Source organism: Ictidomys tridecemlineatus, chromosome 11 (assembly GCF_052094955.1).
Source record: "Ictidomys tridecemlineatus isolate mIctTri1 chromosome 11, mIctTri1.hap1, whole genome shotgun sequence".
Classification (NCBI taxonomy): domain Eukaryota; kingdom Metazoa; phylum Chordata; class Mammalia; order Rodentia; family Sciuridae; genus Ictidomys; species Ictidomys tridecemlineatus.
Window position 1 is genome coordinate 13290241 of NC_135487.1, and position 27751 is coordinate 13317991.

At 51.7% G+C, this 27751-nt stretch overlaps 1 protein-coding gene and 1 long non-coding RNA gene across 18 annotated transcripts in view; one reads left to right on the forward strand and one right to left on the reverse strand.

Moving 5' to 3' along the window:
• The window catches only part of Vwa5b1 (von Willebrand factor A domain containing 5B1), a 52574-nt gene extending 34636 nt beyond the window's left edge, over window positions 1–17938 (forward strand). For 6 of the 7 annotated variants that reach the window (XM_078025477.1, XM_078025478.1, XM_078025479.1 and 3 more), the window contains 11 exons: window positions 207–392; window positions 2263–2428; window positions 3647–3837; window positions 7481–7673; window positions 8090–8404; window positions 10392–10529; window positions 12630–12752; window positions 14391–14465; window positions 15067–15136; window positions 15818–15935; window positions 17424–17938. In XM_078025477.1, coding sequence (XP_077881603.1) covers window positions 207–392; window positions 2263–2428; window positions 3647–3837; window positions 7481–7673; window positions 8090–8404; window positions 10392–10529; window positions 12630–12752; window positions 14391–14465; window positions 15067–15136; window positions 15818–15935; window positions 17424–17930 — 2082 coding nt within the window. In that variant the 3' untranslated portion in view covers window positions 17931–17938. The remainder of the gene's footprint in view (window positions 1–206; window positions 393–2262; window positions 2429–3646; window positions 3838–7480; window positions 7674–8089; window positions 8405–10391; window positions 10530–12629; window positions 12753–14390; window positions 14466–15066; window positions 15137–15817; window positions 15936–17423) is intronic. The other variant, XM_078025481.1, reaches the window with a different exon arrangement.
• The window catches only part of LOC110599226 (uncharacterized), a 47745-nt gene continuing 29143 nt past the window's right edge, over window positions 9150–27751 (reverse strand). For 6 of the 11 annotated variants that reach the window (XR_013427554.1, XR_013427549.1, XR_013427551.1 and 3 more), the window contains 3 exons: window positions 18367–27738; window positions 18083–18135; window positions 9150–10075 (listed from right to left, as the gene is read on the reverse strand). This is a non-coding gene — a long non-coding RNA (uncharacterized LOC110599226). The remainder of the gene's footprint in view (window positions 10076–18082; window positions 18136–18366; window positions 27739–27751) is intronic. The other 5 variants (XR_013427557.1, XR_013427559.1, XR_013427558.1 and 2 more) reach the window with 5 other exon arrangements.

Sequence of the window (27751 nt, forward strand, 5' to 3'; positions counted from 1 at the left end):
AGATGAGAGCGAATACTACCCATCCCAATCCCGACCGTCCAGGAGTCTAAAAGGCTCAGAGGTGTGCCTGTTGCTGAACAAGCCACCCTAGGCCTGCTGTCACTTCCTGCCTGCTGACACCCCCTCAAGCTCATATCCACACAGTCTTCAGGTCCCTTGTCTGCACAACCCCTGCCCACACATCCATCCCACCTGTGTTCCAACAGATGGTCAAGTCCTTGAAGAAGGCCATGGCCCCCGTCCTGAGCGACGTGACTGTGGAGTGGGTCTTCCCTGAGACCACGGAGGTCCTGATCTCACCTGTCAGCACCAGCTCCCTCTTCCCTGGAGAGCGGTTGGTGGGGTATGGCATTGTGTGTGATGCCTCCTTGTACATCTCCAATCCCAGATCTGTAAGTATTCTAGAAATTGCCAGGGAGCCAGGTGAGAGCCCGGAACCCCTGCCCACAGACCACACGAGTGGCTAAGACTATTCATACAGTCATCTAGGAACTAACTGGAACAGGGTTTAAGGTGTGGGTCTAGCTGCGAGGCCATGGGCATTTGGTCATGATGATACTGACTAGTTGGGCGCCACCGTGTCCGAGTGTGGTTCTCAGGAGGCCCCTTCAGAAGAACCACTTGTCGAACTCGTTTAAAATGCAGAGCTCAAGCCCAGCCCAAGACTATTGAATAAGAATAAATGAGGGTCTGGTCCAGGAATCTGCATCTGACATCACCTCCCCTAAATGATGCAATGGACGCTTCCACTCAAGAACAAGTTTAGCAACTCGTATCTCCTTAGATGAGCTTGTGTTTTATTTGTTTATGGATAATTCCCTTGTATTGGGTGGCAGAAGTGGGATAAAAGCAAAGGACTTCTCAGAGGGAAGTGAAAATGTGTGCTAAAATGTGGGAGATTGGCTGACAAGCTCTTTTCTCACTTACCTACCTTCTTTAATGGGTCTCTCCATTACCCTTTAAAGAACTTCTCATCTTGATTGAAGGAGTTACAAACCCAATGCCTAGGGTGATTAGGCAGGTATAAGTTGGATTTGTTGTAAAAAGTAAAAGGGGCAAAAGACGTAATGGACAGCAGTCATCACTGAACTCACAGTCGGAGAGGCAATAAGGAATGTTGAGAACTATGGTAAACCGGGTAGCCCTGTCTAATCTGGGAAGCTCCTACTCAGCTCTAACAAACTGCTGCCATGCAGGACCTGTATGTGGGCCTGTATTAAATGTGTTTCCAAGAGAAATTGGAACTTTATGTGAAATCTCCAAATTTTTGCATGTTATAGAATTTCTTAAGAGCCATTGTCAGGGCAAATGTTAACGTGTTGCCAAGAGCGAATTGTTCAACTGCAGGGAAAAAATGCTAAACAAGATGCTATCCAAGTCTCTGTGCAACCCAGGCCCTCCTTGGAGGTCTGAAAGACAGCAGAGCATCATCAGACCCTCCAACCTGATGGAACCCTATAAAGTCATCAAATTCATTCTTCCTTTGTACCCATGACATTGGCAGATGTTGGATAAAGAGTACCCTCACCTGCCGGTGTCAACATGACCTGCCACAAACTTCATGGAAAGCAACCTAGATGTAACTAATGAAATTAAAAATAGATAAACCTCTCAATCCAGGAATCCCACTCCTGGAACTCTAACTCAGAGAAATGAAAGAGGTTTAATGGATTTGTGACCACCTATTTTTATGGTGGCAAAAATAAACATTCACAAAGTGAATGATTAACAATAAAAAGATGGTGGAATGTGGTACCATCGGATATTAAAGAGAATGTTTGATATGCAGGATTTCCAAAATGTTTTAAGTGCAAAGGTCAAGATACTGATAAATATAAGTGATATGGTCCAGTTTTCATGAAACAAAAATGACCCTCAAAGCCAATGTGTTACACAACACACACACACACACACACACACACACACGTTTATACCATGAAGAATGAAATTAAGGAACATTTGTTCATTTCGGTTACCTATTAGGAGATAGGAATGACATTTAGAATTACATTTTTAAAATTTTTAATGAACAAAGTCAATCACTTAAAACATCAGCAACATAAATGATATGAAAAGATAGTCCCCTTCTCCAGCTCTTGAACAGAAGTTTGCCTCAATCCCTTAAGCAAACAAGTTTTCCTATTCCACTGGCTCCTCAGAGGTGAAACCCCACCCTCACTCCCACCCATCCCCCTTGCCACCCAGTGGAAGTTCTTCCTGATATCTAGCCTCGCTTGGCCCTTTTTCCTCTTCTCCCTCCAGGACAAGAAGCGAAGGTACAGCATGCTGCACTCCCAGGAATCCAGCAGCTCTGTCTTCTACCAGTCTCAGGAGGAGGGACTTGGCCCAGACAGCGGAGACAGTGCCAAGAGCGTAGGGAAAACCAGAGAGACCCGGCCCTCCAGTGGTGACTCCACCTCTAGTCGCGGTATGCTCCCTTTTTCATAATGATGGCCACCTCAGGGTTTCGGTCAGCCTTTTAGCCACTGATCCCCAAAGACTTGACAGGAATAATTTTAGAAGGAAAAGTTTATTTGGGGCCTCACAGTTTGAGAGGTCTTAGTCCATAGGTGGCTGACTCTTCTGCTCTGGGTCCAAGGTAAAGGAGGACATCAGGGTGGAAGGGTGTGGCAGGGGACAGGAGCTCAGGACCTGACCATTGGGAAGCAGAAAGACTGTTCCTCACCAGGGGAAAATACGTACCCCAAAGGCATGCCCCAGTGCCCCACCTCCTCCAGCGCACGTGACCTGCCTACAGTTATCCACTCAGTTAATCTCTCTCAGGAGATGAATGCACTGATTAAGGCTCTCATAACCTAACGATTTCACCTCTAAACTTTCTTTTTGGGGACCCCTCATATAACATTTATAACTTACTAGCTGCAAAGCACTTTATAAAAACCATCTCGATGAATAATTAGCAGCCTGCAGAGGGGGGTACCATTATACCTATTTTACTGATGCAGACACTGAGATTCGGAGAATTAAAGCAATGTGGCTAAGTTCTCAGAGCATGAAGGAGGTAGACAGAGCACACATTGAGTCTAGAGTTATCTCTGAGATAAGTCCCTTTTGAGCTTTTGATTCCATTCAAAGGTCATTTACCAATTACTCAGTAAGGTTAGGCGGTAAGCACAAGATGAAGGCACAGGAGACACAAACATGGTACTGTCCTCCAGGACCTACCTCTCCATCTGAGAGAGAGACACCTTTGACCTTTGCTCTGATGGAAGCAGAGCAACAGGGGCCACAACTCTGGGCAGCCAAGGAGAAAAGAGAACCTTCCCTCGAGTATAAAAAAGACTGCACGCGGGGACTGGTTCTCAGAAGTGAGTAAAGAGAGAAGGTTCCAGAAACTTCCTGAATAAAGATGTGGAGGTGTGATACTTAAAAAGCGATACAGGTTGGCTTCTCATACAGTTTGGAGCACACTGTACCTTCAAAACGGGACAGAAGCGAGAGTCATTGGGAGGACAGATGAAGGCTAGTTGAGGCAAGGCTTTGGATGCCAGGGAGGCACCTGCAGGTACAGCAATAGAGAACTTAGGAACTTGGAATGTTTCCTAGTAGGAAAAGGGTATCCAAGCCCCTCTCCTTCCCCTCTGTCCTCCGCCCTGACAGCTCCCTTCTCACTGCCCCTGCCCAGGTATGGACTCCTCCCAGAGACGGAGGGCATACAGCACCAACCAGATCTCCAACCACAAGACCTGCCCAAGGACCACCACAGCCAGCGACCCCACCATGTCAGCCAGGAGACATCCACTGCGAAAAGCCAAGCTGCAGGATCTCACCAATCAGACCAGTCCCGACGCCCAGAAGTGGCCGGCTGATTTGCAGGTACTCCAGCAGGGCAGGTTGGTGAGGAACTAGGGGGGACCATGAGTGGGGAGAGCTGAGCCACAAGGAGAGGGCCTGTCTATCACATAGATAGATGATGATGGATGGATGGATGGATGGATGGATGGATAGAACACAAGAGTCCAGATCTATCTGAATTTACAGCATTAGGTTTCCATTTAAAAGATAATTACCAATTACCTACAAGGACTAGGCAGCTTAGGGAGTGAGCCATTTCCTCCTATTTTTCAACTGTCCTACCCCTAATGACACCGTCTAATAATGATGCTCACTTATCAATGAGATCGCCTGCTCTCTGCATACAGCACTTCCCAGTTGGCAAGGCACATTTATCTGCATCTACTCTGTCATTAGATTTTATAGCACATTTGGGAGAGGAGGTAGTTTGGGGTCCAATCACTCCCACTCAGTGCACACTCAGAAATTGAGGCCAGAGAGGTAAAGCAACTTCCCCAGAGTGACACAACCTGCCAGGGAACTGTAACCCAGGACCCTCTGTCTTCAAAGCTCCACTTTCCCCCCTGCTTCTCTTCCAATCCCAGCAGCTGGAAATTCACCCAGGGCAGAGGGGATTTCAAGTCAGGGCTGGGTAGAAAGGTCACCTGGTGTTTCGTGAAATCAGGTTTCTCACCTCAGCACCATGGCCATGATAATTCTTTGCTGGGGAAAGGGACAATCCCGGGCATGATAGAAGGTTCCGTAGCACCCTTGGCCTCTGCCCACTGGAAACCAACAACAACCCCAGTCATGACAACCACAAATGTCCTCAGACGTTGCCACATGTCCCCTGGAGGCTACATCAATCAGTTGAGAACCACTGTGTTAAACCAAAGCGTGGTTTAACCCATTTCCTTGAGAATGGACTGCATGTCAACGGTGCATGAGCTTGTGGTACCATAGAACCAGGCAGGAACTCTTCCCAGTGTCCCTTCCCCATCTCAGAAGCCACCTCAACCCTCCTTGCCTCCATAGATACCTACTGCCACCTTGTCTCCCTGGGAGCTCTCCTCAGTGCTTAGCCAGGGACCACCCCATGCAACCGGAAGGCACTGGCCTAGGAGTCAGGTGACACTTCCTCACCTGCATCGCTTAGCCTCTCTGAGCCCCAACTACCTCATCAGTGAGAGGGAGAGAGTAGCTTCGTGGGCAATGGAGTCACCACCAACAACAGATATTCTGGGGGAGCCAACTCCAAGTGGAGGACTCTTCCAGCCATTGGCTGGTGGAGGACACAGTGCTGACCAGCCCCCAGCATGCAGTGGGCATCCGATGGCAGCTTTACTTGGCGAGAGCTGGGGCAGGTTGGCTTCCCTTGACTTCTCTTCAGCTTGCTCCCAAGCTCTTGTGGCCCACCTTTGCTCATCTCTTCCCCTTCCCACCTCTACCCACCCCTGACTTCTTCCCAGTCTGATTCTCCCCAACTGACTTACACACATGTGCATTCTCTCTCTCTCTCTCTCTCTCTCTCTCTCTCTCTCTCTCTCTCTCTCTCTCTCTCTCTCTCTCACACACACACACACACACACACACTCCCTGCAGCCTCTGGCCTGTGAAGAACTGGATCTTAGATTCATCTATAGTAACTTGGGTTTCCCTCTAACCCAGTGCGGATGACGGTGAGGGCAGGGGTCTGACCCAGCATGGATCATGGTGAAGGCAAAGGAAGGAGGAGGAATCCCAAATCTCTGAAGGGGATGGGGTTAAGGATCCCTTGAGATCCAACAGTCATGGCCAGGTACCAGCTTCCATGGAGGCCATTCTAAAAGTGACCAATCTCCTCCTCCCACAGTCTTGTGCTATACCTAGAACCTCTGGCCCAGAAGCATGAATGTCACCCCCATTTAATGGGGAGGCATATTCCGCCTCCCAATAAATATTTAATAGGAAAAAGCCCCATGGTTAATGATTGACCTAAAAAAAAATCTGTTACACATAGTAAGTGCCTTTGTTTTCCTCATATGTTCCACTACCAGGGGATGTATGAGGTCCCAGAAATTTGAAATTTATTTTAAATTCATTTAATATTCTTCAGTTATGAAAATAATACACACTCATCACTTGCAATAAAAATTCTCAGATAGTTCATTCAGGAATAAAGTACAAATAAATGTCCCCATTCCCTAGTCTAGACCACTTGATTTTGAGTGTCTCACACGCACAACACACACATATATTTCTAACAATTACACATACAAACTCCTCTCCAACTTACTTTTTAAATGTCTTTTTCATTCACTTTTTATATACAGTAAAATTACTCTTTCTGGTGAACAGTTCTGTGAGATTTAGCAAAAGTCTTTTATGGTCACCACAATTAAAATACAGAACTGTCACAACTTAATATTTAAAAATAAGTTTTATCTTGGACATCTTTCCACATTGGTATGAAGAAATCTCTTTTTGCTCAGTGTTGTGAGGTTCCTGTGTACAGATGTAACTAATATACCCTATTCACTCTCCCCTGCGGATGGATCGGTAGCTTCCAGATTTTTACTTTTACAAATTATGCTGCAACAAATATACAGTGCTTGCACATAGATACTTATGCCCTTGTGGACTTCTAGAGGACTGAATTCCTAAAAATGGAATCCTGGATCTCAGGGATTTGTTCATTTTAATTGTTGCTAAATAATTGCTTAACTGTTCTCCCACCGTGTGTACCAATTTGCACTCAAACCTACAGCCCAGGAGAGACTCCGGGTGTCTCCTGTATTTGTCAATCTGCTAGATTGTTTTAATTTCCATTGCTCTACTTTTTCAGGAGGCTAAGCTTCTTTATGGGTTTATTGGATCGTTTTGCTATAAACTGCTTATGAACACCCTTAACCCATGATTCTATTAAGCTTGTCTTTTTTCCTCCAGTGATTTATAAGAGCATTTTCTTAAAAATGATCTTTGTCATGCATCTTGTAAATGTTATTTCCCAGTTTACCACTTTCCTTTTGATGTGTGTACCAGCACAAGAATAGATAGATTAAATCATCAAAATGGAACAGAAAGCTCATAAATAAGTCCAAATGGGCATCTGTGTTGGGAGAGAGGTGGGGAACTGATAAACTGTAGGGACTCAATGGATAAACTATTCAGTAAACAGTGTTGAGGTTTGTACCATTTGGAAAATCAAGAAAAATCTGGTTTCTGTCTCTAAAGTAAAACAAATTTCATGTGATTCAAAGATTTAAACATACAAACAAAAATAAAAATTCTAGAATATTGTTGCGTGGGAAAGACCTTTTAAGCATGACATATGGGAAGACATAAGGAAAAGGGTTGACAAATTTTAACCACACACATAAAAAAATGTTAAATTTTATGCCCCCCCCAAAAAAAATAGGTTTAGAATTATTCATGGTATGTGATTTTTCATGGTTGTTTTGGTTTGGGGTTATGTTTGTTTATTTTAGTTTTTGGCTTAGAATTTGTCCATCATTTGGTTGATATTTCTCATGAGTAATAGTTATGAGTTACTGGGTCCTGGATAAGGCAGTGCCTCAGGGGAGTTGCAGTGCCCAGGGAAAGATCCATTATTGGGGCAGGAGGGTCCTGCCACCACCGGTTTGGGTTCGGGTTCCTCTTCCTCCTCCTCCTCCTCTTCTTCCTCCTCCTCTTCTTGTGCCCATAGCCCTTCCCGAACAGTGGCCAGGAACTCAGCAGGGGCCCCAAACTTCATGGCCCAGGGGCCCGCAGGCCCTCTCTGCTGCCCCAAGGCTGCCAGCCCTTCCTGCTCTTGGGCCAGGAGCCCCAGGCCTGGGGACTCACGGATTCTGGGTCTAGCCTGAAGCCTGTTCGGGACAGTCGCAGCCCAGGGGACTTGGGTAAGTGTAGGAACATCCAGAACCTGGCTAGGGACAAGGAGAATCCTTGGCTGTGACCAAGGATTTAAAAGGCCCAGAGGGCCAATGCCTATCTGTCCCCTGAAGGTTTGTTGTGGCCCACACTGCCCTGAGGACCTCACCAATCCCATCTTCCCCATTTAACCTTACCTTTGGGCAGCCTGATCATCCTCTGCCCAAGTGCCCCACCTGGTCCTATTGGGCCCCCTCAGGTTCTGGCCTCCTGGGAAGTGGGATCTGATCCTTTCTGGGAGACAAGCTCATGCCACCCAGTCGTCCTAGAAAAGAAGCTGTCTGCCCCTGGGAAGGGAGACTGGGTTCTACTTGCATAGGGATGACTGCACCATGGGGAAGGATATATCCTCTGGGGGGTGACCATCTTGTCCCTGGGCCCACAGAACCATCCCATCACCCCTCCGCCTTCGAGACAGAGATATCCTCGGACTGGGAGCCCACGGCCGAGTCTGAGGAGCTGGGCAGCTCCAGCAGGCCCACCACCCCAGGCCTGGTGCTGGGCAAGGCTCTGGTCAAAGGCCTGCAAGAGAGCCAACGCTTGCAGTGGGAAGTGATCTTCGAGCTGGGGCCCCCTGGCCCGGAGCGGGGCAGCGCGCGCGACGCCGACCTGTGGAGCGAGACCTTCCACCACCTGGCAGCCCGCGCCATCATCCGCGACTTCGAGCAGCTGGCTGAGCGCGAGCGCGAGATCGAGCAAGGTGAGCCCATGCCTTTGCATCCTAGCCCCGCCCAGTGCTCCGCCCACTCCAAGACCCCGCCTCCTATAGCCCCGCCCAGTTCCCGCCCACTTCCCTCCGCGATCCACCCTCCCTCAGCGGGCCTCCAGGCCCCACCCCTTCCTTATCTCCCCGCCCTCCCCACGGCTCCACCCACCTTCCTCCCGCCTCCGGCCCTGCCCCTTCGCATTCTGCTCCAAGCCTGGTTTCCGCCCTGCTCTTAGCTCGACCCCCCTCAGTCTCCCCACCGCCTCCCTCTGTCTGTGCTCCATCTCCGCCTCCCACCGCTGCCTCCAGGTGCCTCCCCTCACCACCCCGCCTAGCCCGGGACTCCACCCGCTCCTGGATCAGCCAGCGGCCCGCTACCTCCAGGTCTCCCTGCCACCATCCCTGGGCTCCTCCCAGCCCCAAGGGTTGATCCGTCCTCTTCAGCCTCCTTTCCATCTCCTAGGCCCCCAGTCCCTAATCACGGCAGTGCTTCTCCCCTGCAGTGTCCCCTGTAGAGCTCCGGAGACAGAAAAACGTAATAAACTTTGGAATAGCCTGCGCTCTCCTCTGGGACAGTCCTTTCCCACAGGGCCCTAGACCTGTTGATCCACACACTTACTGAGAATCAGCCGAGGCCGTAGACTCAGCTACTCAGCAAAGGGAGCAAAAGAGATCCCGCCCTTCCCCACCCAGGAGGGCTTGACACAGACTAGCAGAGAGGTGGACATTAATCAAACAGTTACACAAGAAGTGATTTTTTTTTGTAAACAATAGAGTTTTGTACAAATAAAAAGTTGTGCAACTTCCAAGCTATCACTCCAACAAAGACATTTATCCAACTAAACATCTTTAAAAGCATCCTAACAATGTACAAATGCATTCACAACAGAATCTACTGATTAAAACACTCCAACAAAGAACCTACAACAGAATTTCCAGATGCCTACAATAGTTTGTAGATTTGTTTAGTTTACAGTTGCATACATTGACTTGTTTTAAGAAATGTCATTAATACAAATGTATGATTCATAATGTCCCTATTATGGCAAGAAAGAAAAATACATTCATAAAATAAAATGTCTTTCAGGTATTTATTATGCCAAGTATTTTAATGATTATTCTTACTATGACATAAAGTAATACTCATTTAGTAATAAAAGATAAGAACAAATATGTACTTGAGTGCATTTTTCCTAAGTGCTATTAAGAAGAAACCCAGGGATGAAGCCACTGTACAATAGGAATGGACTGAGGGGAGTTCATTTAGTCCAGAAATTGGGGCATTTTTTCCTCCAAGTGGTGACTTTAGGATCTTAATGGAGCACATTTGGAGAACAACAGGAGATATAGAGTTGTATGATTTCTTTGACTGAGGTTATGTTTTATTTACATAATGATGTTGTTTATTTTTTATTTATATTTGAATAATGCCTATTAGTTTTTGCTTCTGTGGGCACTTCTTACAGTTTACCAAGCACATTTCCACCTTTTATCCCCTTGACTCTTCACACAGCCAGAATCTCAGGTTCCATTACTCATCTGCTGGGTGACCCAGCATTCTCACCCTCCCTCTCTGATTTTCAATCTTCTTGGCCGTTTAATGGGTCAGGTAGGTGGCTCCCACCCACCCCTATGAAGTCCTGTGGCAAGGTTTCCATTCGACATCTGCAAAATTAAAATATACAAACAGACAATATCGTTTATTTAAGAATCAACACTGAACTGATTTCAGGGAATTAGCTCTCTTCTCAGATAATGGGTTTACTTTTTACATGAAAACATCCTTTATTTTGTGAAATGAAATGATGGTCGTTTTCTTAACATCTTTCATGAGCAAGTGGGCAACCCCTTGATTTTAAAGGCCAATTTCATCCCAAAGATGGAGACCACAGTGGAGGAGCCCTCTTTTTTAGCTTTTAGAGCTTCTCCGTCCTGCAGGACTTCCCAAGACCAAGTAGTGACTCGGGTTCCTCCCCTGCAGGGTCCCATCGCCGCTACCAAGTGAACGCGGTGCACACCAGCAGGGCCTGCAATGTCATCAGCAAATACACAGCCTTCGTGCCCGTGGACGTGAGCAAGAGCCGGTACCTGCCCCTGGGAGTGGAGTATCCCAATTCCGGTAAGGAGGCTGGCGGCCGGGCACTGCTGAGGCCACCCAACCCCAGGGACTGGAGGAGGGGTTGAGACACAAAGGAGCACAGACCTGCAGGGAGACGAGACGCAGGGCAGGGCCTAGAAGCAGGAAGTTCCCAGCACCCATGGTCCACCCTCCTCCGGGCAGGGGACACATCAGTCTCCATCCTACTCACTTTTCCCACCAAATGAAAATTACTTTACTGTGTTCCCCCCAAAAAAGGGGGGGCAATGCTATGTTGTTCTTATAGAAAATTCCCAAGTATAGAAAGATAAAATAACTTTCTCTTGATGGGTATCTACACTTAGAGAAATCAAAAGACAGATAATGTTACAATGATGGGAACATTTTGAAATGTGCTGTATTTTACAAAAGCTGGGTATGTAAAAATCTGTCTACGAAGGGGAATCTAGGTGCTCATTTTAATAGTCGTAGCATATTCTACAGCAGCGGAATGTGATTTGATGATCAGCTATCATCCAAATAGCCAGTTAGGGGGGTGGGGTTGTGGCTCAGTGGTAGAGTGTGAGGCACTGGGTTTGATCCTCAGCACCACATTAAATAAATAAAGTTATTACATCCATCTAAAATTTAAAAATATTTTAAAATAATAGCTAATCAGAAAGCATCCAAAAGTGCTTTGTATATTTTCTAAATCATTTAACTCTCATAAGATAATTCCGCAGAGTAATTGTATTACTAGCATTTTATAGATGGGACACAGGGGCAGGGGGTGGTTAAGGAACTTGCCTGAGGTCACACAGAGTGACAAGCAAAACCAGGCTTTGAATCCAGTGCCCTGGCTCCAGAGTCTCTTCTCATTGCCTTTTAAGATCTGTCACATTTTGAGCCTGTTTAGACCTTTGGTTGACTTCTCATTGGTGACTGGAAATTCTATTGCAAAGAACATCTTGGTGCACCCGTCTGACAAGTAGGCCTTCCGTGGCCATAGTGCCCATCTAAAATCCTTGTGCACATTACCACACTGCCCCTCGCCCCCCTAGGTTCCTCCCCACCCCTCCTCTCCAGCACTGAGTACTGCTTACCTTTCTAAACTCTGCCCACCTAGTAGAGGAGAAAAGACTCTCTCTGGGGCATTCCTTTAATTTTTTTATGAGATACTTTTCGTGTTTCTGAACTCTGTGCTGCTTCTTTACTGGATTTCATTTTCCTATTCTTTGCAGTTCCTTTTAAAAACACACACACACACACACACACACACACACACACACAGAACTGCAAAAAAAAAAAAAAAGTGTTTGAAACAAAATGGGCCCTTTCTCCCTCCTCCTGTCCCTGTTCCCTTTTCTCATCTATGGTACCTCAATGATCAGTCACTCATCCCTCCATCACTGCTGATTGCTGCCATCTCAGGCGTGGGTCAGCAGCCATGGATAGCAGGCTGTGGCCACTGCATGTCCCTTCATGTTGCTAGGACGCCTCTCACTCCCGCCCATCTCCCACTGGGCTGCTAACATGCCCGGTGCAGCCCGACGGTCAAGGACCTGGCCCGCATCTTAACCCAAGTCCCAGAGCTCTCTAGGCCTGGACCAGCACCTCCCCATGTGTGTGTGTGTTCTGAAAAATTCAAACTCTAGTTTCTCATCTTGCGAATATCCATTTAACACAAAAATGGGAAGTCCCAGGTCAGGAAGTATACTTAGTGACCAAGAACATTCTCTGCGGCAGAACCTCTGAGAACCCTTAGTATGCTCATGGACTACGGTGGGAGGAGGAGAATGGTGTGGTCTGGAGAAAACCAGCCCTTTAACTTCCTGGAAACCTTGCTGTTTCACCCACATCATGTCAGCAGTGGTATCCACCTGGCCACGCAGAGATGGTTATTCCCATTCTCCAGGTAGGGAATCTCAGGGTCAGAGTGGACCACATCCCATCTGGCTAGGAAGGGCTAAGGTTCCAACCCAGGTCTTTTTTTCACTCCAGAGCTTATGGTTTGGCCTTGTACTCTGCTCTCCTGCTTTGGGATCATTGTGAGTGGAAGCCAGAGTTGTCTCTGCAGCCTTGGGGAAGGAGATAGGACAAGCACGCGTGCACCACTGATCCTTCTCCTTGTGCTCCATGAAGGTGCCCCATTGCGGATGATCAGCCTTTCCCGACAGTGGAGAGGCGCTTCTACTGGCTTCGGACAGTCCCAGATCACACTCAAAGAAGACTCGGCCGCCGGAGACTGCAAATTTCAGACCCTAAGTAAGAGCCACGTGGGGTATGTTCAGAAGCCCAGGCCCCTGAAGTTCCTGCACCCCCACGTCGGAGGCCCCAGAGGCTTCTCCGAGTCTGTGCTCTGGACTCCTTAGGCAGGGCCAGCACCAGGCCAGGCCTCCCAGGGCTGTCTGAGGCCTAAGACGGGCAGAGGGCCTCCACATGGGTCAAGCACAGCGCCACTGACACGGCTCTGTCTTTGGGGAGATGGCTGCAGGGTGCCCAGGAGCAACAGGGTCTCCCTGCACGTCTCCCCTCCCCACGGGCACTAACCCCAGGGGCTGGTCCACCCTCCAGGCTCCGAGGCCGCCCCCAGCTCTAGATGCCAGGAAACCCAATAGACAGATAGGCAGCCTGAGCCAGCCCTCACCCTCTCCTTGGCACCCTCACATGCACAGTGAGGAGGCCCTGCCTTCCGCCATGCATGAGGAGGACATCAGAGGTCCCTTGTGGCCACCAGCTCAGCGTCCAGACGGTGAGAATGTTCTATCCACACTGTAGGAGGTGACGGAAACCCAAAGCTGCTCTTCCAAATTAAAGCATTCTGCCCAGGGCTTGGCCCCTGTGGCTTTTAAACCCCGGGGGCACCTGCTCCACCCTAGAGCCAGGCTGAACCTCCATGGAATTTCCCATCTACCCCTGCCTTCTCCACAGTTCAGCTCTTGGTGGCCAGTGGCTTTGACCAAAACCACAAATCCCTTTCTTTCCATTGTCCCTCTATTGACACTCTTCAAACTCTGAACTCTTATCTACCCCACCTCCCCTCTCTCCCTAAGGAAGGTGATGGCTAACATGGAGAGTGTTCTGTGCACTGGACACTGTTACTATCCAGGTCTCCTCATAACCATGTTGAGAAGGGTCTTTTTGGTTTGTTTGTTTCCCAATTAAGATATGAGGAAACTGAGGTTCAGAGAGGCTCAGTGACTCACTTGAGATCACACAGCGGATATGTGAAGGCACCAAGATTTGAACCCAGTGTTTGGTCCAGAGGCCATGAGGTTGAGCATCATCCTATTTGCCTCCTGGTCCCCTCAGTGAGTCAGCCATTAGTCTCTAGTTCACTCTTGTGCTGGTTTCTCAGGGTCACCCACAAAACTCTACCTGGTCCTTATAGTGTGAACAGTCTCATTTGGGGAGACAGAAGCTTTGCTGCACATATTTGCCCATGAAGCTTTTGTCACCGGGATACTCCCTTAGAGTGGATGGTCCAGCTCATTGACCCTTGCAATGGCAATTCTAAGACTAATCACCTTAATTGTGTGTTTTTGAAAATAGTCTGTGCAGTTGTCACCCCCACTTTACAGGTGAGGAACTGGGACTCGGAGCCCCTCAGGAAGTCCGTGCCATGTTCTGGCGCCTCCTCAGGGAGGCACAGCCCTGGGAGGAGATGCCCACCTCTGCCCCAGCCACCAAGCCCCGGTCCCTGTCGGGTGGGCAGCTGAGCACTTAGCCAGGCACTAGCGTGAGCTGGTGTCACCTCCTTCAGTCCTCACGATGACACGGTGGCATGGGTTAGCTCCAATTAGCAACCAAACTTATAAAGAAAATGAGTGGGCCAAGGGCCCGTGGTTAGTCCATGGGGGAGTCGGGATTCTCCCCCAGGCTCACTGGCTTCCTGCATTGTAGCCAAGGAGGAAAACCCCTCTGCGTCCCTGGGCGAGATCCTGGGTCCCGGCCGGGATAAGCACGCTGCTTCGGAAGGTGAGTGAGCAGCCGCGACTGGCTCTCCTAATTAAGACGGTGACCGTGGTGGGTCCTGGGCTCAGCAGGAGACCTCAGCACCAACCTAGTGCTGGGGACTTTATGGGTTCTTCAAAAAGCCTTGTAAGAGCAGAAGAGGATTATCCCCAGTTTAAAGATGGGGAAACTGAGGCTTGGAGAGGTGAAGCCCAAGGTTACACAGCAAGTTGGTGACAGAGCTAGGCCTGGAGTCAGGCCTCCCAATTCCAGCTGAGGGGCCACTGTACCACCCCACTCTGCCTAGTACGCTCCAGCCGTGTGCAGGGGCAGAGTGTCAACCCACTGTCCCCATTGGGTACGTTGATGTGAAGCTTTCACAGCTCCCAGAATAGGCCAGGGTCCACCCCTCAAGGACGTTTGGAGGTCAGTTTCTTATATATTCCAGGCTTCTCTTCACCAGCTGGCTCAGAAGCACCTGCCTAGTGGTTAGCTCAGGTCTCTGGAGGCATAGGGATAGAGGCAAGTCCCTTCCCCTCTCTGGGCCTCTATTCCCCCAGCTGAGCAGTGAGCAGTTGGACAGGTCACCTACAGGGCCTCAGTCTGTCATTCTGTGGCTCCCCAGGTCCCCTGCACAACCTGTCCACCACTGCTCTTTCCTCCTTGAAGGCCTCAGAGACTGTCTTTGGGTCCAGGTAAGTAGAATTTCTAACGGGGAAATGGTGGGGGCTCTACTGCACCCTCTTTTCCTGGGGTTGTCCCTGGCTGCAAAGAACAAAGGCAGGTCCAGCCCGACACTGAGAAAGAGGGGTCGCTGTCTTCCAGGACTCACGCTGCCTCAACACCCCCGACTCGGCCACTGTTACCGCGTCTCTCACATTCCCAGGGTCTCTCCGAGTGCCCGTGCCCCCTGGGAGGGCTGGCCTGGGATTCTTCCGGTCAGTGGGCTGGTCATGGCTACAGCATCAAAAGAGGGTCACAGGCCGGGCGTGTGGCACATGCCTGTAATCCCAGTGGCTCAGGAGGCTGAGGCAGGAGGATCATGGGTTCAAAGCCAGCCTCAGCAACAGTGAGGCACTAAGCAACTCAGACCTTGTCTCGAAATAAAATACAAAATAGGGGGATGTGGCTCAGTGGTCGAGTGCCCCGGAGTTCAATCCCTGGTACCCCCCCAAAACAAAAAGAGGGTCATAAAAGAACTTGAACCTGTTCTTGTCGTGCTGCCGCTAACTCGCGGAGGCCTCCATTTCCCCAGCTGTCCAGTGAGGGAGGCTGGAGGAGGCCATCTGTTGGATCCTTCTGCCTCTGGCTTCCACAGGCTTCTGGTGGGTCCTGGGGGCTGGGATGGCCGGGGACACTTGCCTTTACCCACACAGGCTGACTCTCAACAATTCCAGGCTGCTGAGCCGAGCAGCCAAGGGCTTCCTGAGAAAGCCACTGGTCAAGACTCCAGAGGCCACCCTGGGGAGCCAGAGTTTTGACTACTTGCCCCTGGTGAGTACCCCCACCCTGCCTCAGAGCCCCTCCAGCCCCGCCTGTGAGTCTCCAGCATCCCTCCCCCACCCAGAGAGAAGGAGACCTTGTCTTCGAGTTCAGATCCCGAGTTCTGGAGCCTACGAGAAAGCCCCGCCCCAGTAGCCAGCAGGACAGAGGGAGTTAGCATGAGTCCCCCCATCCAGGTGGTGGGGTGGTCTGGGGAGTCGCTAGAGGCCAGTGCTGGCATCATGAAAACTTCTATGCAATCTGCTATCTTCACCCTAAAAATTCACAGGAATTTTGCATTCTACTTGCCATCTATGTGTGTCTGTTTTTCAGTACATAAAAATAAGTCTTGAAATGACTCACAAGTGAGTAAAATTAACACCCCAGGGACACGCACCACGTTTAGCACATGGCTCTGCAGATGCCCCACATGCTGCAGTGGGTGAGGAGCCCAGGTCTGGGGTGGGCTATCTGGGCCTCTAGGACTTGGGGGAATCACAGGGTGTTCAAAGGAGGAGCACAGTTTACACCTTGCTGCCCGGCACTTGTCTCTGTCCACCCAAGGGCACACACGTGTCATTTTGAATCCCTCAAAATGCATTTATGCACTCAGCAGTGAGCCAGGCTACTGTGAGGCCCTGGAGAGACAAGCGTGAACTAGATCAATGCAACTAGATAAACTAGTTTCCTGGGACTGCGTGGCTGAGAGTCCCGGGGGACCCAGAGGAAAAGCCAGGCATTTTGGTGGTGGGAAATACAGGGGGTAACAACCCAGGCCTGAGAGGGGGGCAGTGGCAAGATCAAGCATGACTTCCCAGAAAAGGTCATGGCTAAGCCAAGCCCAAAGAATGAGGAGCTGCAGCCTACGGCCTGGGGAGGAGAGAGCGAGCTTGGCAGCTAGGGAAGGGAGAGGAGCGGGGGATGAAAGCCCAGGGCCAACAGGGGCAGGTCGCACGGGGCTTTGTGAATCATCTCCTGAACTTCCTTTAATAGAAAATTGAAAACATGGAACTGAGCATTCAAACAATGCGCTCTCTGTGCCTTCTGAAGATTCCCCTGGGTGCAGGGCAGACGGATTGAGGAGGGAGGGGGAGAGAGGGGAGAGGGGCTCATCAGGAAGCAGAGGGTGAGCCATTCAGAAGGTAGAATCCTCTTGGGATTGGAAACTGATCCGTGTGCAGGGTCGGAGAGGGAGGAGGAGGCCAGAGTCCCCTGGATGTCCTGGACGGTCACAGTGGCCAAGCTGGGCCCACCCACCCAGATCAAGAGGCAAGTTGAGCAGGAAGACATTGAATTGGCCTTAGAAAGAATCAGTCTGCGGCCCCTGTGGGAACTGATGCGGGGATGCTCAGTTGGCCTGAGTTTCCCAAATATCCCCCGGGGCCACAGGGTGAGGAGGGTGGACAGGAGCAGGCGAGCTAGGAGGAGCGGGACTTTTGCCTGGCCGGGGGGCTCCACGGGCTGACAAGTTTGAGGCCCACTGAGGGCTTCCCCACACAGGTGTCTCTGCAGCTGGCCTGCGGGGCCTTCCTGCTCAACCAAGCCTTCTGTGAGGCTATCAACATCCCCATGGAGAAGCTCAAGTGGACCTCGCCCTTCCACTGCCACCGAATGTCCCTCACTGCCCGCCAGCCCGAATCCAAGACTCTGAGTCCCCAGCTGTGCAACAGCCCCTCGCCTCGACACCTGTCCTGCGACAGTGTCTCCCTGGAACCTCTGGCAGACAGCAGGCTGAGCTTGGAGTCCAAGGTGCTGATAGAGCACGCGGGGAAGCTGTGGGCCACCGTGGTGGGGCTGGCCTGGCTGGAGCACAGCTCGGCCTCCTACTTCATTGAGTGGGAGTTGGTGGCGGCCAAGGCCAACTCCTGGCTGGAGCAGCAGGAAGTACCTGAGGGCCGCACGCGGGGCACACTCAAGGCCGCAGCCCGCCAGCTGTTCGTACTCCTGCGGCACTGGGATGAGAACCTGGAGTTCAATATGCTTTGCTATAACCCAAATTATGTGTAGTGGGGGGAGGGGGCGGGGGGCAGGGGGGCATGGGCCATTTCCGCCCAGTGGGGACCTTTTTGAAACTGTAGCCAATATACTACTTGCTAGAAAGAGCCCTGGACTGGCAGTCAGGAGGCCTGAGTTCAATCCCCAACTTTGCCACCACTCACCTTTGTAAGTACAGGCCAGTCCCTGCCCGATGCCTGGGCCTCAGTTTCCTCATCTATAAAATAAGAGGGTGAGATGAGGCATCTGGATTAGATCTTTAAAAATGGTTCAATGCTACTTGCTGCCCAGACATTCAGGCAGTGCTGGGGGGAATAGCAAGAGGCAATGCAATTAAACCTGAGTTTTTTTCTGGAGGAAGACCGTGTGGGCACAGAGCGGAAACAGCAGCGCCCCGCTCAAATAAAAGGGGAGATGAGAGAAGCCAGTAACATATAACCAGACCTACCATCTGCATCTAGGCACGGAGAGGCCTCCTGTGTCTATGCTGTGGGATAGGCTCTTGTCTCCATGGTGACAGTCTAGGACCCCACTTCCAAGCCAACTGGAGAAACAGCTCTCCCAAGAGAGCTTTTGCAAAAGAGTTGCTTGAGGGCCTTTTCTTTGGGTGAAGCTCCCTCTGTACATTTCAATACTGGTTTGCTGATCATTTGTGACTTCCTGTCTAAGAAGAGGTGTTGGGCGGCACCAAGGGAGGTTATCTGTGAGCCAAAATATTAGACTGAAGCTTCAATCTGTGCAGAAATAGTTCAAAAAGGACAGACGTGCTGACAGGGATCAGTGAAGAAGCTAAGGCAGCACCTGAAATGATCTACACACTTGCAGGAGTTGGAGGAAGTGAACTCCATCCCCTGGGCTGAGCAGCTAGAGAGGCATCTCCAAGTGCACTACAACCCGGGACAGTGGGTCCCTCTCTAACCACTGTGGAGGGTGGGGGGGGGGCCTGCTTTGCAAACTGGTTCTTAGTTGTAGTGCATTTGGACATGGCATTTTGGGCTAGGAGGCATGATTTATTTGGGGGAAATAGGCCCACCATGGGATAGCCATGGATTGGTGTTCCCCAGCCTCAAAGTCCCTCGTGACTGGTGTCAATCACAGCCACTCCCACAGACTCCCCCCAGAAGATGGGTCTCAACCTCACCAAGGAGTCTCTCATCAAATTCCTCACCCAGGGTGGCTCCCAGGGGTCTGGTGTGAAGTCCTACAGACATCCCTCCACAGAGAGACCTTAAAGTCACCAACGGGGAGCCTTGTGGCTCTGGCACAAGTCCCAGCCTCATGACGAGTCAAGAGGGGGACAGTGTGTAACTGAGGTTGGTGGGGGGATCTCAGCAGAGTGCCACTGGTGTGAAGGGGGAACAGGCAGGCCCACAGGACATGGTGCCCCGCTCTGTGTGCCCCGCCCTGCCATGCTGCAGCATCCTCTGAGAGGGACCCTCTCCGCCCTTGCAGCCACAGCGGGGGATAAAGGCTCTAGGTTGTCTTGCTCGGGGCCTTGAGGAGTGAGGCGAGCTGGGTCATCTCTCTGCAATCCCCCTCCCCTGCTTCCTTAGCTGCCCTAGCTTCTGGGCAAGGTGAGAGGGGTGGCATCCACTTCGAGAATTAGCAGGAATGTGAAAATTGTCTGCAAGTGGGAACACCCGGACTCAGGTCTCAGCTTTGATTCTGGTTTGGGCAGTGGTTTCCCTGGAGCTGGGGGATCTTCCTCCTCCTCTGACATTGCAGATTTTCTGACTCCAAGATGCTTCCACCTTAGTGAACATGGATTGGCTATACTCTCTACGTGGCCTTGAACTAGTGGTATGTGCATCCTGGGCCTCTTTCCTCCTCTAACATGACCAGGTTGGAAACCCCTGCCATGAGACTGAGTTGGGTCTGCAGGCCTTGGTGTGGACAATGACCAGGGCTGGGAGCAGGCCAGCCACTGTCCAGTATGGAACTAATACCATGAGATGCTTGGAAGGAATAACCCAGAAACCCAGCAAGGCAGTGGGCACACCACCCTCCTCCCCAGTGAGCCCCTTAGACCCTGCCCCTGCAGCGACCACCAGAGCGCTTCTGCAACACAGCAAAGTGCTGATCTCTGCAACCCTTGGCTCCCCTGCCCAGCACCACATGCGCAGAGGAGCAAATCCCCTTGGTTTCAAGCAACCCAAGGGCTGCAGGGGACATCTGGACAGGAGTTTCTGAAAGGTCTACAGCATTGTTGAGATTTCTCGCAGCCTCAGGAACTGCTCCAGCATTGTCAAGCAGAGGATCACGAGACCAGCTTCAAGGAAAAGACGAGAACGTTAGGGGATGTGCGCCTGCAGGGAGACTCAGAAGGCTGCAAAGGTCCCCTAGCTGCAAACACTGCACCCGTCATCTGGGTTGTTGGATTAATCTGGTTTGGTTCATTAAACTAGCCCCTGCTTCTGAGGTCACACCAAGGGATGAAATGCCCAATGTCTGCGTCCAGCTCAGCTCCCACCCATGCTGCCTTCAGGGGGACTGAGCCAAGAAGTGAGGCACTTAAGGGTTAGTCCCACTCCCACGATCAGGGTGCTGTGACTTTTGGCAAACTGCTTGCTTCCTCTGTGGCCATATGTCATCTGTAATGACCCCCACGGCAAAAGGATGAGTGAGAAGTGAATAAGAGAAGCCATTCTGAGGGCAAGTGTAGTATTAGGGAAAAACTTCTTTAGGTTGGATGTGAAGTTCATGTGCACCATTTCCAATGAGGTGACCCAGCATGCGGGTCTTCCCAGGGTACTCAGCTGGTCTAGATCCCCCCAGAGCCCTTTGGCATTGACATTCAAAAGCCTTTGTGGAGTGCTTGCTGTTTGCCAGGCATCGAGGGTACTGTGGGCATCCAGGGTGCTGTCGCCATCCCTTTAGAGCTGCACAAGAAGCATTTGAAGAGACTCCTCCATGGACCACGGCCCCCCTCCCTGGTGTTCCAGACGGGTTGTCTACACGGACCGTGCTCCTAGCCCCGAGGTCCCCCCACGTGTGGGTCCAGCCTTAGACTAGCACTGCCCAAGCACCTGGCACGGACAGCCAGCCCACCGAGTTTCAGACACTCCCTGATGGCCATGGCATTGGGCGACCAAGTAGAACTCCCGCCGCAGGCCCTCTTGTCCAGGTCCGGCAGGTCCCCGAACCTGAGGCCCCTCAGCTGAGGAGACCGATTCCAGATCCCGGGAACTCTGGCCCCATGCCCAGGAAGGCTGATGCCACTGTACAGAGACCACTCGGTTTCCAGCCTTCGCCTATTTCCCAGCCAGTGCCCCCTGTGAGAGCAAAAGGGACGGTGTCCACTGTCCCGCTTGACCCGCTTTGGAACTTACTCTGGCTGATGAATGGAGAAGCTGGAGCCACTACAAGCTCCTGGGGGTTTCCACCTGCTCTTCAGTTGCATGAAAAAGGGTTCTTCCCCCGGCTCTCCTAGGGCAGTAAAGATTTCTGGAAGTTTCCTCTAACTCCTGTTTGCACCCTGCTATCCCTACCCTTATCTGGGAGCCAAGCTTCCTCCTGTTTTCCTGTCTCTCCGTCATCAGGGTCTCCCAAGGAAAAGGAGTAAGGAAAGGGGCCTTCCCCCATCTGGGTGCCTCCCCCTCCTGGTGATTGGCTGCCCCGTCACCCACCTGGTTAGAACTGCGTGACACCCCAGCATTCACCATTTAGGGCTCCCACTGCTGCCTCTCACGACTGGCACATTGTGACATCTCCAGGTGACCCCAGTCCCAAAGACATTCCATATCCTTAGTACCCTGGGGAGGGGAAGGGAAGGGATTGGCACCCCGGGAACAGGGCACATATTCGTAGCTGTGACTCTTGGAAGAGGGCTTTCTCCCCCGAGCAGGGACTAGAGAAGTCAACCAAAAAAGAGGATGCATCGCTCAGCTGGGAACAGCATCCTCCGCCACGCCAGAGTAAAAATAACCAGGGCAGGGCTATGGCATTCTGCAGCTGGGTTAGTCTGAGCTGCAGAGATCAGCCCCCCCCACCACCCCATCTGGGGCTCAGCAGCAGCACCCGGCCAGGCTTTCAGCCTCCTGCTACAGAGCACCCTGACTCGTGTGTCCAGCCCTGCCCCAACCCATTGCCTGTCGCTCAACAGCACCTCCTTCCTGGGGTACCTGACGGTGGGACTTCCCGCTCAGGTCTCCTTGGCTCGGGGCCAGCTGTCTCGAGCTTACAGCTGCTTCCAAGCCAAAGCGCCTGGCCTCAATGCGCTGACCGTGGCGACACGTCATATGGTTTCACTATTTGCCCAGGTCCGTGGCATGGCTGGTGCTTGTCCCTGGCAGAGCCTCAAGTGCCTCTAATATGCTGCCCACCCCTTCGCCTGCTCCCCTGTAATGACCCCACTGTGCCTGTCACACGTCGTCGTCCTTATCTGCATCACCTTCTCACCCAGTAGCCAATTACATTATAGATGTTGCAAAGGTCCTGGGATCAGCCCTGGGCATGGGTCCTGGGCCCTGGGCATCCACCACACTTAGAAAATCCTGCCCCGAGGTTATGCGTGCGTCTGTTCTCAAAGGAATGCCTTGTACCTGGTGGCTACTGTTCTCCTGTGGGCCTTCAGCACATAAAAACCATCCATATGGCAAAATTATACTTGTGTCTTCTCTTCTGTTCTCAAAGCCCATAATCCTTGGCTTCTAAACTAACAGTTCAGGGGTCTGCTTGCCTCGCTTAGTGAATCATCTCTCTCTTGTTTGGGTTCCTCCTAAGGTGGCCAATGGTCCCAGTTTGCCCAGGACTGAGGGAGGGTGCCAGGAAAGTTTTAAGGCTAGAACAGTCCTGGACAAACCAGGACAAGTTGGTCCTGGTGATTTGCCCAGAAGCAGAGCCTGAGACAAGGATTCAGTGCAAACAGTCTACTTGGGGATCTCAGGAAATACCCTTAGGGAAGGACACTGACCCAAGGAAACTTACTAAGCTGGTTAGTGCTGTGGGCGGGGACCCTCCTCCAAACAGGAGCTCCAGGTAGAAGCACATCTCAAAGCTCACAGAGGAGTGGGGCATGTGCACCAACTCCACTCAGTCACTGGCTGTGAGCCACTCAGGGGCATCGATTCCTTGGCGCTTCTGGCCTGCCACAGGCACACAAGGTGAGCAGGTCCCTGCAGCCTGAGTGAGCAGCCAGATGAATGAATCCAATAGATCAGAAACGTTTCTGTGATATGCTAAGAGCCCCTAACAGGGCTGATGAAAAATGCCAACGGGCTGAGATTTAAAGGGTCAGTAGAACCCTGCTCCCCGCCATGGCCTGGTGGAGATCAGCAGGGCCGCGGGCTCATCCTGAGATAGACGAGCCTTTTCACCGTTCCCATTGGTGCTCCAGGCTACAAGGAGACCTGACTTGTGAGCACCTACCTAGCACCTACCTGACTTGTGAGCCAGACACTGCCTCCAACTCTGGGAGAAAATGTGCTTCTTTGCTCTCATCCCCCATTGTGCCTCCTGTATAAGCCAGGTGTGTGTGTGTGTGTGTGTGTGTGTGTGTGTGTGTGTGTGCGCGCGCGCGGTACGCAGGCGCATGCACATGTGGTATGTCTGGAATAGCAGTAAGGGGCTCCTCACCCTTCACCCAGGGAAATACATGCCAAGGAAAGCAGGGGTTCAGGCCTCCTGGGTTCGCTCCAGGAATTCTGAGGGGGAGAATGAAGAGAGCCCGGTGGCTGGGTTTCCGGGTCTCCTAGGTCCTCTCTCCTGTGGCAGCCAGTTTGCCCCCAAGGCACTGTTTGCCCTCCTAGGAAACCTGAGCTCCCCTGGGCTCAGTTCATCTTTATTCTGGTCTGATCAGGGGAGAAAATGCCGAGTTGATCCCCAGCCCCACTCTGCCAGCTCTCTTGTTCTGCATTGAGACACAGTTGCTTTCGTTCCCTCGGAATACCACCTGGAATTTCCCAGTCATGAATCCCTCCCGGAAGCATCCAGACACCCATACCCAAAGTTCATCTGCCCCAGATCCAGGGCCTTAGAGAAAGAAGGGGCACACCTCCTCCATGATACACGGAAATACGGGGGCATCTAGGGTGACACCTGCTGGGAAAAGTCCTTCCCTAGCCTGGGGGAGGTGATACCTAGGACCGGGACCTAATCCCCAATCAGATGGCTGCAGGACTAGTTCAGACATCCTAAACTGAATAATTCTCAGGGTCCCAGATCCTCCAGATGGCAGATAGGGCCCTCCCAGGCACTGACCCAATCTCTGCCTACCCTGCATTGGGGGCTTCAGATTCTGGGGCTTCCCCAGGGCAGGAAAGCAGGAGCTATTTGCTTGGATTAGGCTGGCACTCAAGGGCACAGTGAGGCTCCGCCTCTCCAGCAGAGGGCGCTGTGGGTGTGTTCTGCCTTCCGCACCCAGGGTCCCTCACAGCAGAAGTGGGGAACCAGGAGCGCAAGAAGGAGAAGCTTTGGAAGCTATTCCTGTCCCCTGCCAACAGTCTTTTTTCTTTGCTAAAAACGGGTGCTTCATGATGGCCAAGAAGCCCACTGAAAGGCTGTCACATATTCGGCGTGTGTCCAGACAACCAGGCTGGCTCACCTGTCTAGAAAAGAGAAGGTGACCATTTGGTCCTTCCGTGCTCGGCTCCTCCCTGCTCCTCCTCCTCTCTGCCATATTGGCACACACCTCATAACCTCATGCAAAACCCACTTCTTTCAGGAAGTCTTCCCAGACCTCCACAACATGGCAACTTCTTGTGGCATATTTTACTAATGCGTGCATCTGTGGTCTGTCTCCCCAACACACCGGGCGGGTGCTCCTAATTGCACTTGCAGGTCTTTTTCCAACGCAGGTCCCACCCCCACCAGATTGGAGGTTCTCCAAAGTCAGAGATCTTACCTCCTCCCTCATACAGGGGTTTTCCCAAATAGGGCTCTGCCTCCTCCATGTGCACCCTTGGGGGCAGCCCTTCTGAAGCACTGTGCATGATTGGTTTGGGGACAGCCCCTTTTCCCACCCTCCCACAAGGGTATCTGATATGACCCCAGATACTGTGAGCTTTGCATATCAGGTGAGAGAGAGGTGAGGTTTGGACAGGAAGAGAAAGGGTGCAGGGGAGACCTGTAAGGAATGAAGTCCTCCAGCTCCCCTCCCTGCACCACCCTTTGCTTGGCAGGTCTCCCTCCATTTGCACTGTCATCTCGTCACCCTGTCCTCGTCACTGCTCTCTTGTACTGTTTAACCCCTGCCCTGGCCTCCCTGCCTCCAAGTGGGCCTCTGCACCTCCAGGGGAATCCTCTAAAATACCTCCAGGGGCTCCTCGCTGCCTGCCTGCCTCCCAAACTTGGCTTGACATATAAGATTCTTTTCACCATTTTGCCCCAAACTAGATTTTCAGGTTCCTTCTTTCTCTTCCTCCGTGTCACGCCGATATCCATTCCTTCGAGAGCTCTGAGCAGAGTTACTTCTAAACCCCAGGCCTTGTTCTAGACTCTGGGATGCAACAAAGAACAAATCAAAGTCTCTGCCTGTATTCATCTGCTAGGGTTCCCATAACAAAGGACCAGGGGCTTATAAACGGTAGGCATTTATTGTCTCACAGTTCCAGAGGCCCGAAGTTCAAGATCAAGGTGTTGCCAGGTTCCTTCTGAAGGCTGTGAGAGGGGCATCTGTGCCAGGCCTCTCTCCCAGCCTCTGGCAGCTCCTCGGCTTGTGGCAGCAGGTCTCTGGTCTTCATGTGGCCTCTTCCCCATGTTCATGCCCGTCTCCAAGTCTCCCCTTTTTTATAAGGACATCAGTCCTATTTAGTTAGGGCTACCCGGATGGCCTTATTTTGGCTTATTACCTCTTTAAACAACCCATCTCCAAATAAGGTCATCTTCAGAGGTCCTGGGGGCTAGAATTGCAACATATTTGCTCGGGGGGAACAAGATTGGCCCCACTACACTGCCCTCGTGGGGCTGATGTTCTAGTAGAGAGAGAAACATGAACTTAGGGCCAACACCAGGCCAAGAAGACAGGCGGAAAAACTGAAGCAGTGTTAGGGAGAGGGAGTGAGAGTGGACAGGGTGCTGTTAATCCAGGGCTAGGAGAGAGCACCTCCTGACAAGGTGACACAGGAGCACAGACTAGATTCTCAGTGTCCCCCAGACAAGCAGTTCAAGTCTCTGCACCTTTCTTTCCCTAGAAGGGGCATTCCCCAGGGGCAAACTCCCGCGTCCTTCCAAGTACAGTTACAGCCCACCTCTTTCAGGAAGCCTCCTCTGACCTGCCGCTGCAGAGCAGATTGGTCCTGTCCAGACTCGGCTCCCGTGGCCCCTTTGCACTCTCCATAATGGCTACCGGGAGGCCATTCAGTGCTATTTTCAGGCTGTGTGGCCGTGAGTCTCCTCCATCAGATTACGAGAGGCCAGAGAGCAGAGACGGAGCCTCCCTCATCTCTAGGCCATCTGCAGTGCCTGGAACACCTTAGATGCTCAGGAAATGTATGCCCGAGTGCACCGTTAGAGGCTGACCCAGCCATTCTATCTTTAGTAAAAATAACCAGAAGTTACCGTGGGAGGAGTCCTAAATGTCAGACCCGATTCTAAGGCCTTTGCATTGATTCCTCACAACTCTTGAAGTTTTTTATCATTTGGGTGGGACAGATGGGGAACCTGAAGTTCAAAGACATCAAGCAATCTGCCCAAGGTCACCAGCTAGAAACGGGTGGGGGAGGACTCAAACCCAGGTCCCTTTACTTCAAGGCATTCTCCATTCATTCACTCTGTCTGTGACTCACTCCACACCTACTGTGTGCTGAGTACTCCCAGCAGAGGCTAATGGGGCCAAGGAGGGAAGGGAAGGGGAGCTTCAAGGACTGAGCTTTTCATTTTTTGCCTGAGTTAAAGAAAGAACTTCTCTTCCCTGCTCAGCTGCTGGGCCTGCAGGCTCGCTCTCCCCTTGCCCAAGTCCCCCCTCCCCACCCCATCCCAAGAAGACAAATATAGCCCAACTCTTCCTGTCCCTCCCCAGGAAGGCAGCTGGAGACTAGGATGCTTAGGACACATGAGGAGAATCGGTGACAAATCTTCCTGTCTTTCGGCTGCTCACTGGGGCCCAGTACTGCTCCCACTGCTGCCCCAAGCAGAGGAAGCAGCAGATGGGCCCTGGCCTAGAGGACCCACGAATCAGCTGTGGGCAGTCCCTAGATGTCAGAGCTGGAAAGGATGCTTAGAAACCTGCAAATGCCCACCCCACCTCCACCTTACAGCTGGAGATGCTGAGGCCCAGGGAGGATGGGGCCTGGACCAAGGTCACTCAGGTGCCCCCAAAAAATGCCTTCATGGGGTCTAAAGGTGAGCCACCATGAAATGTGAGTGCATGCAGGTAAAGGTGAGGGCCAGAAAGGACATTTCAGAAGGGTCATCACACAAGCTAGCCACTTGGGCTGGGGCTGGGGGGGTGGGAAGGAGTGAGCTGGAGAGACACTGGCACAGACGGGAGATAAGCACACACATGCCCACCCCCAGATCCCCCAAACTGCAATAAGATGAAGAGACGCCATTCCTGCCTCCCTGCCATCATTCAGTGAGGGCCCTATTTCAGGTGCTCCAATTGTTTGCCCGTAGGCAAGACCCTTCCCCTCCGTGGGCCTCAGTTTCCCCATTTGTTACAAGATGGCGGAGAACCGGACGACTCCCAAGGGTTCCCTCCAACTCTCAGGCCATGAGCTCAGCATTGTCATCCTCTATCCAGAACATTCAAAGACAAAGGGGTGGCAAGGATTTCCCCCAGCTCCCTCTGAGGTTGTGTCACCTCTCCCAGAGTCAGGAATCTTCTCTTGGGCCAAAGGCGCCAGTTTCCAGGAGCTAGGATCTAGCATGGGGGCATCTGGTCCTAGGACAGAGCA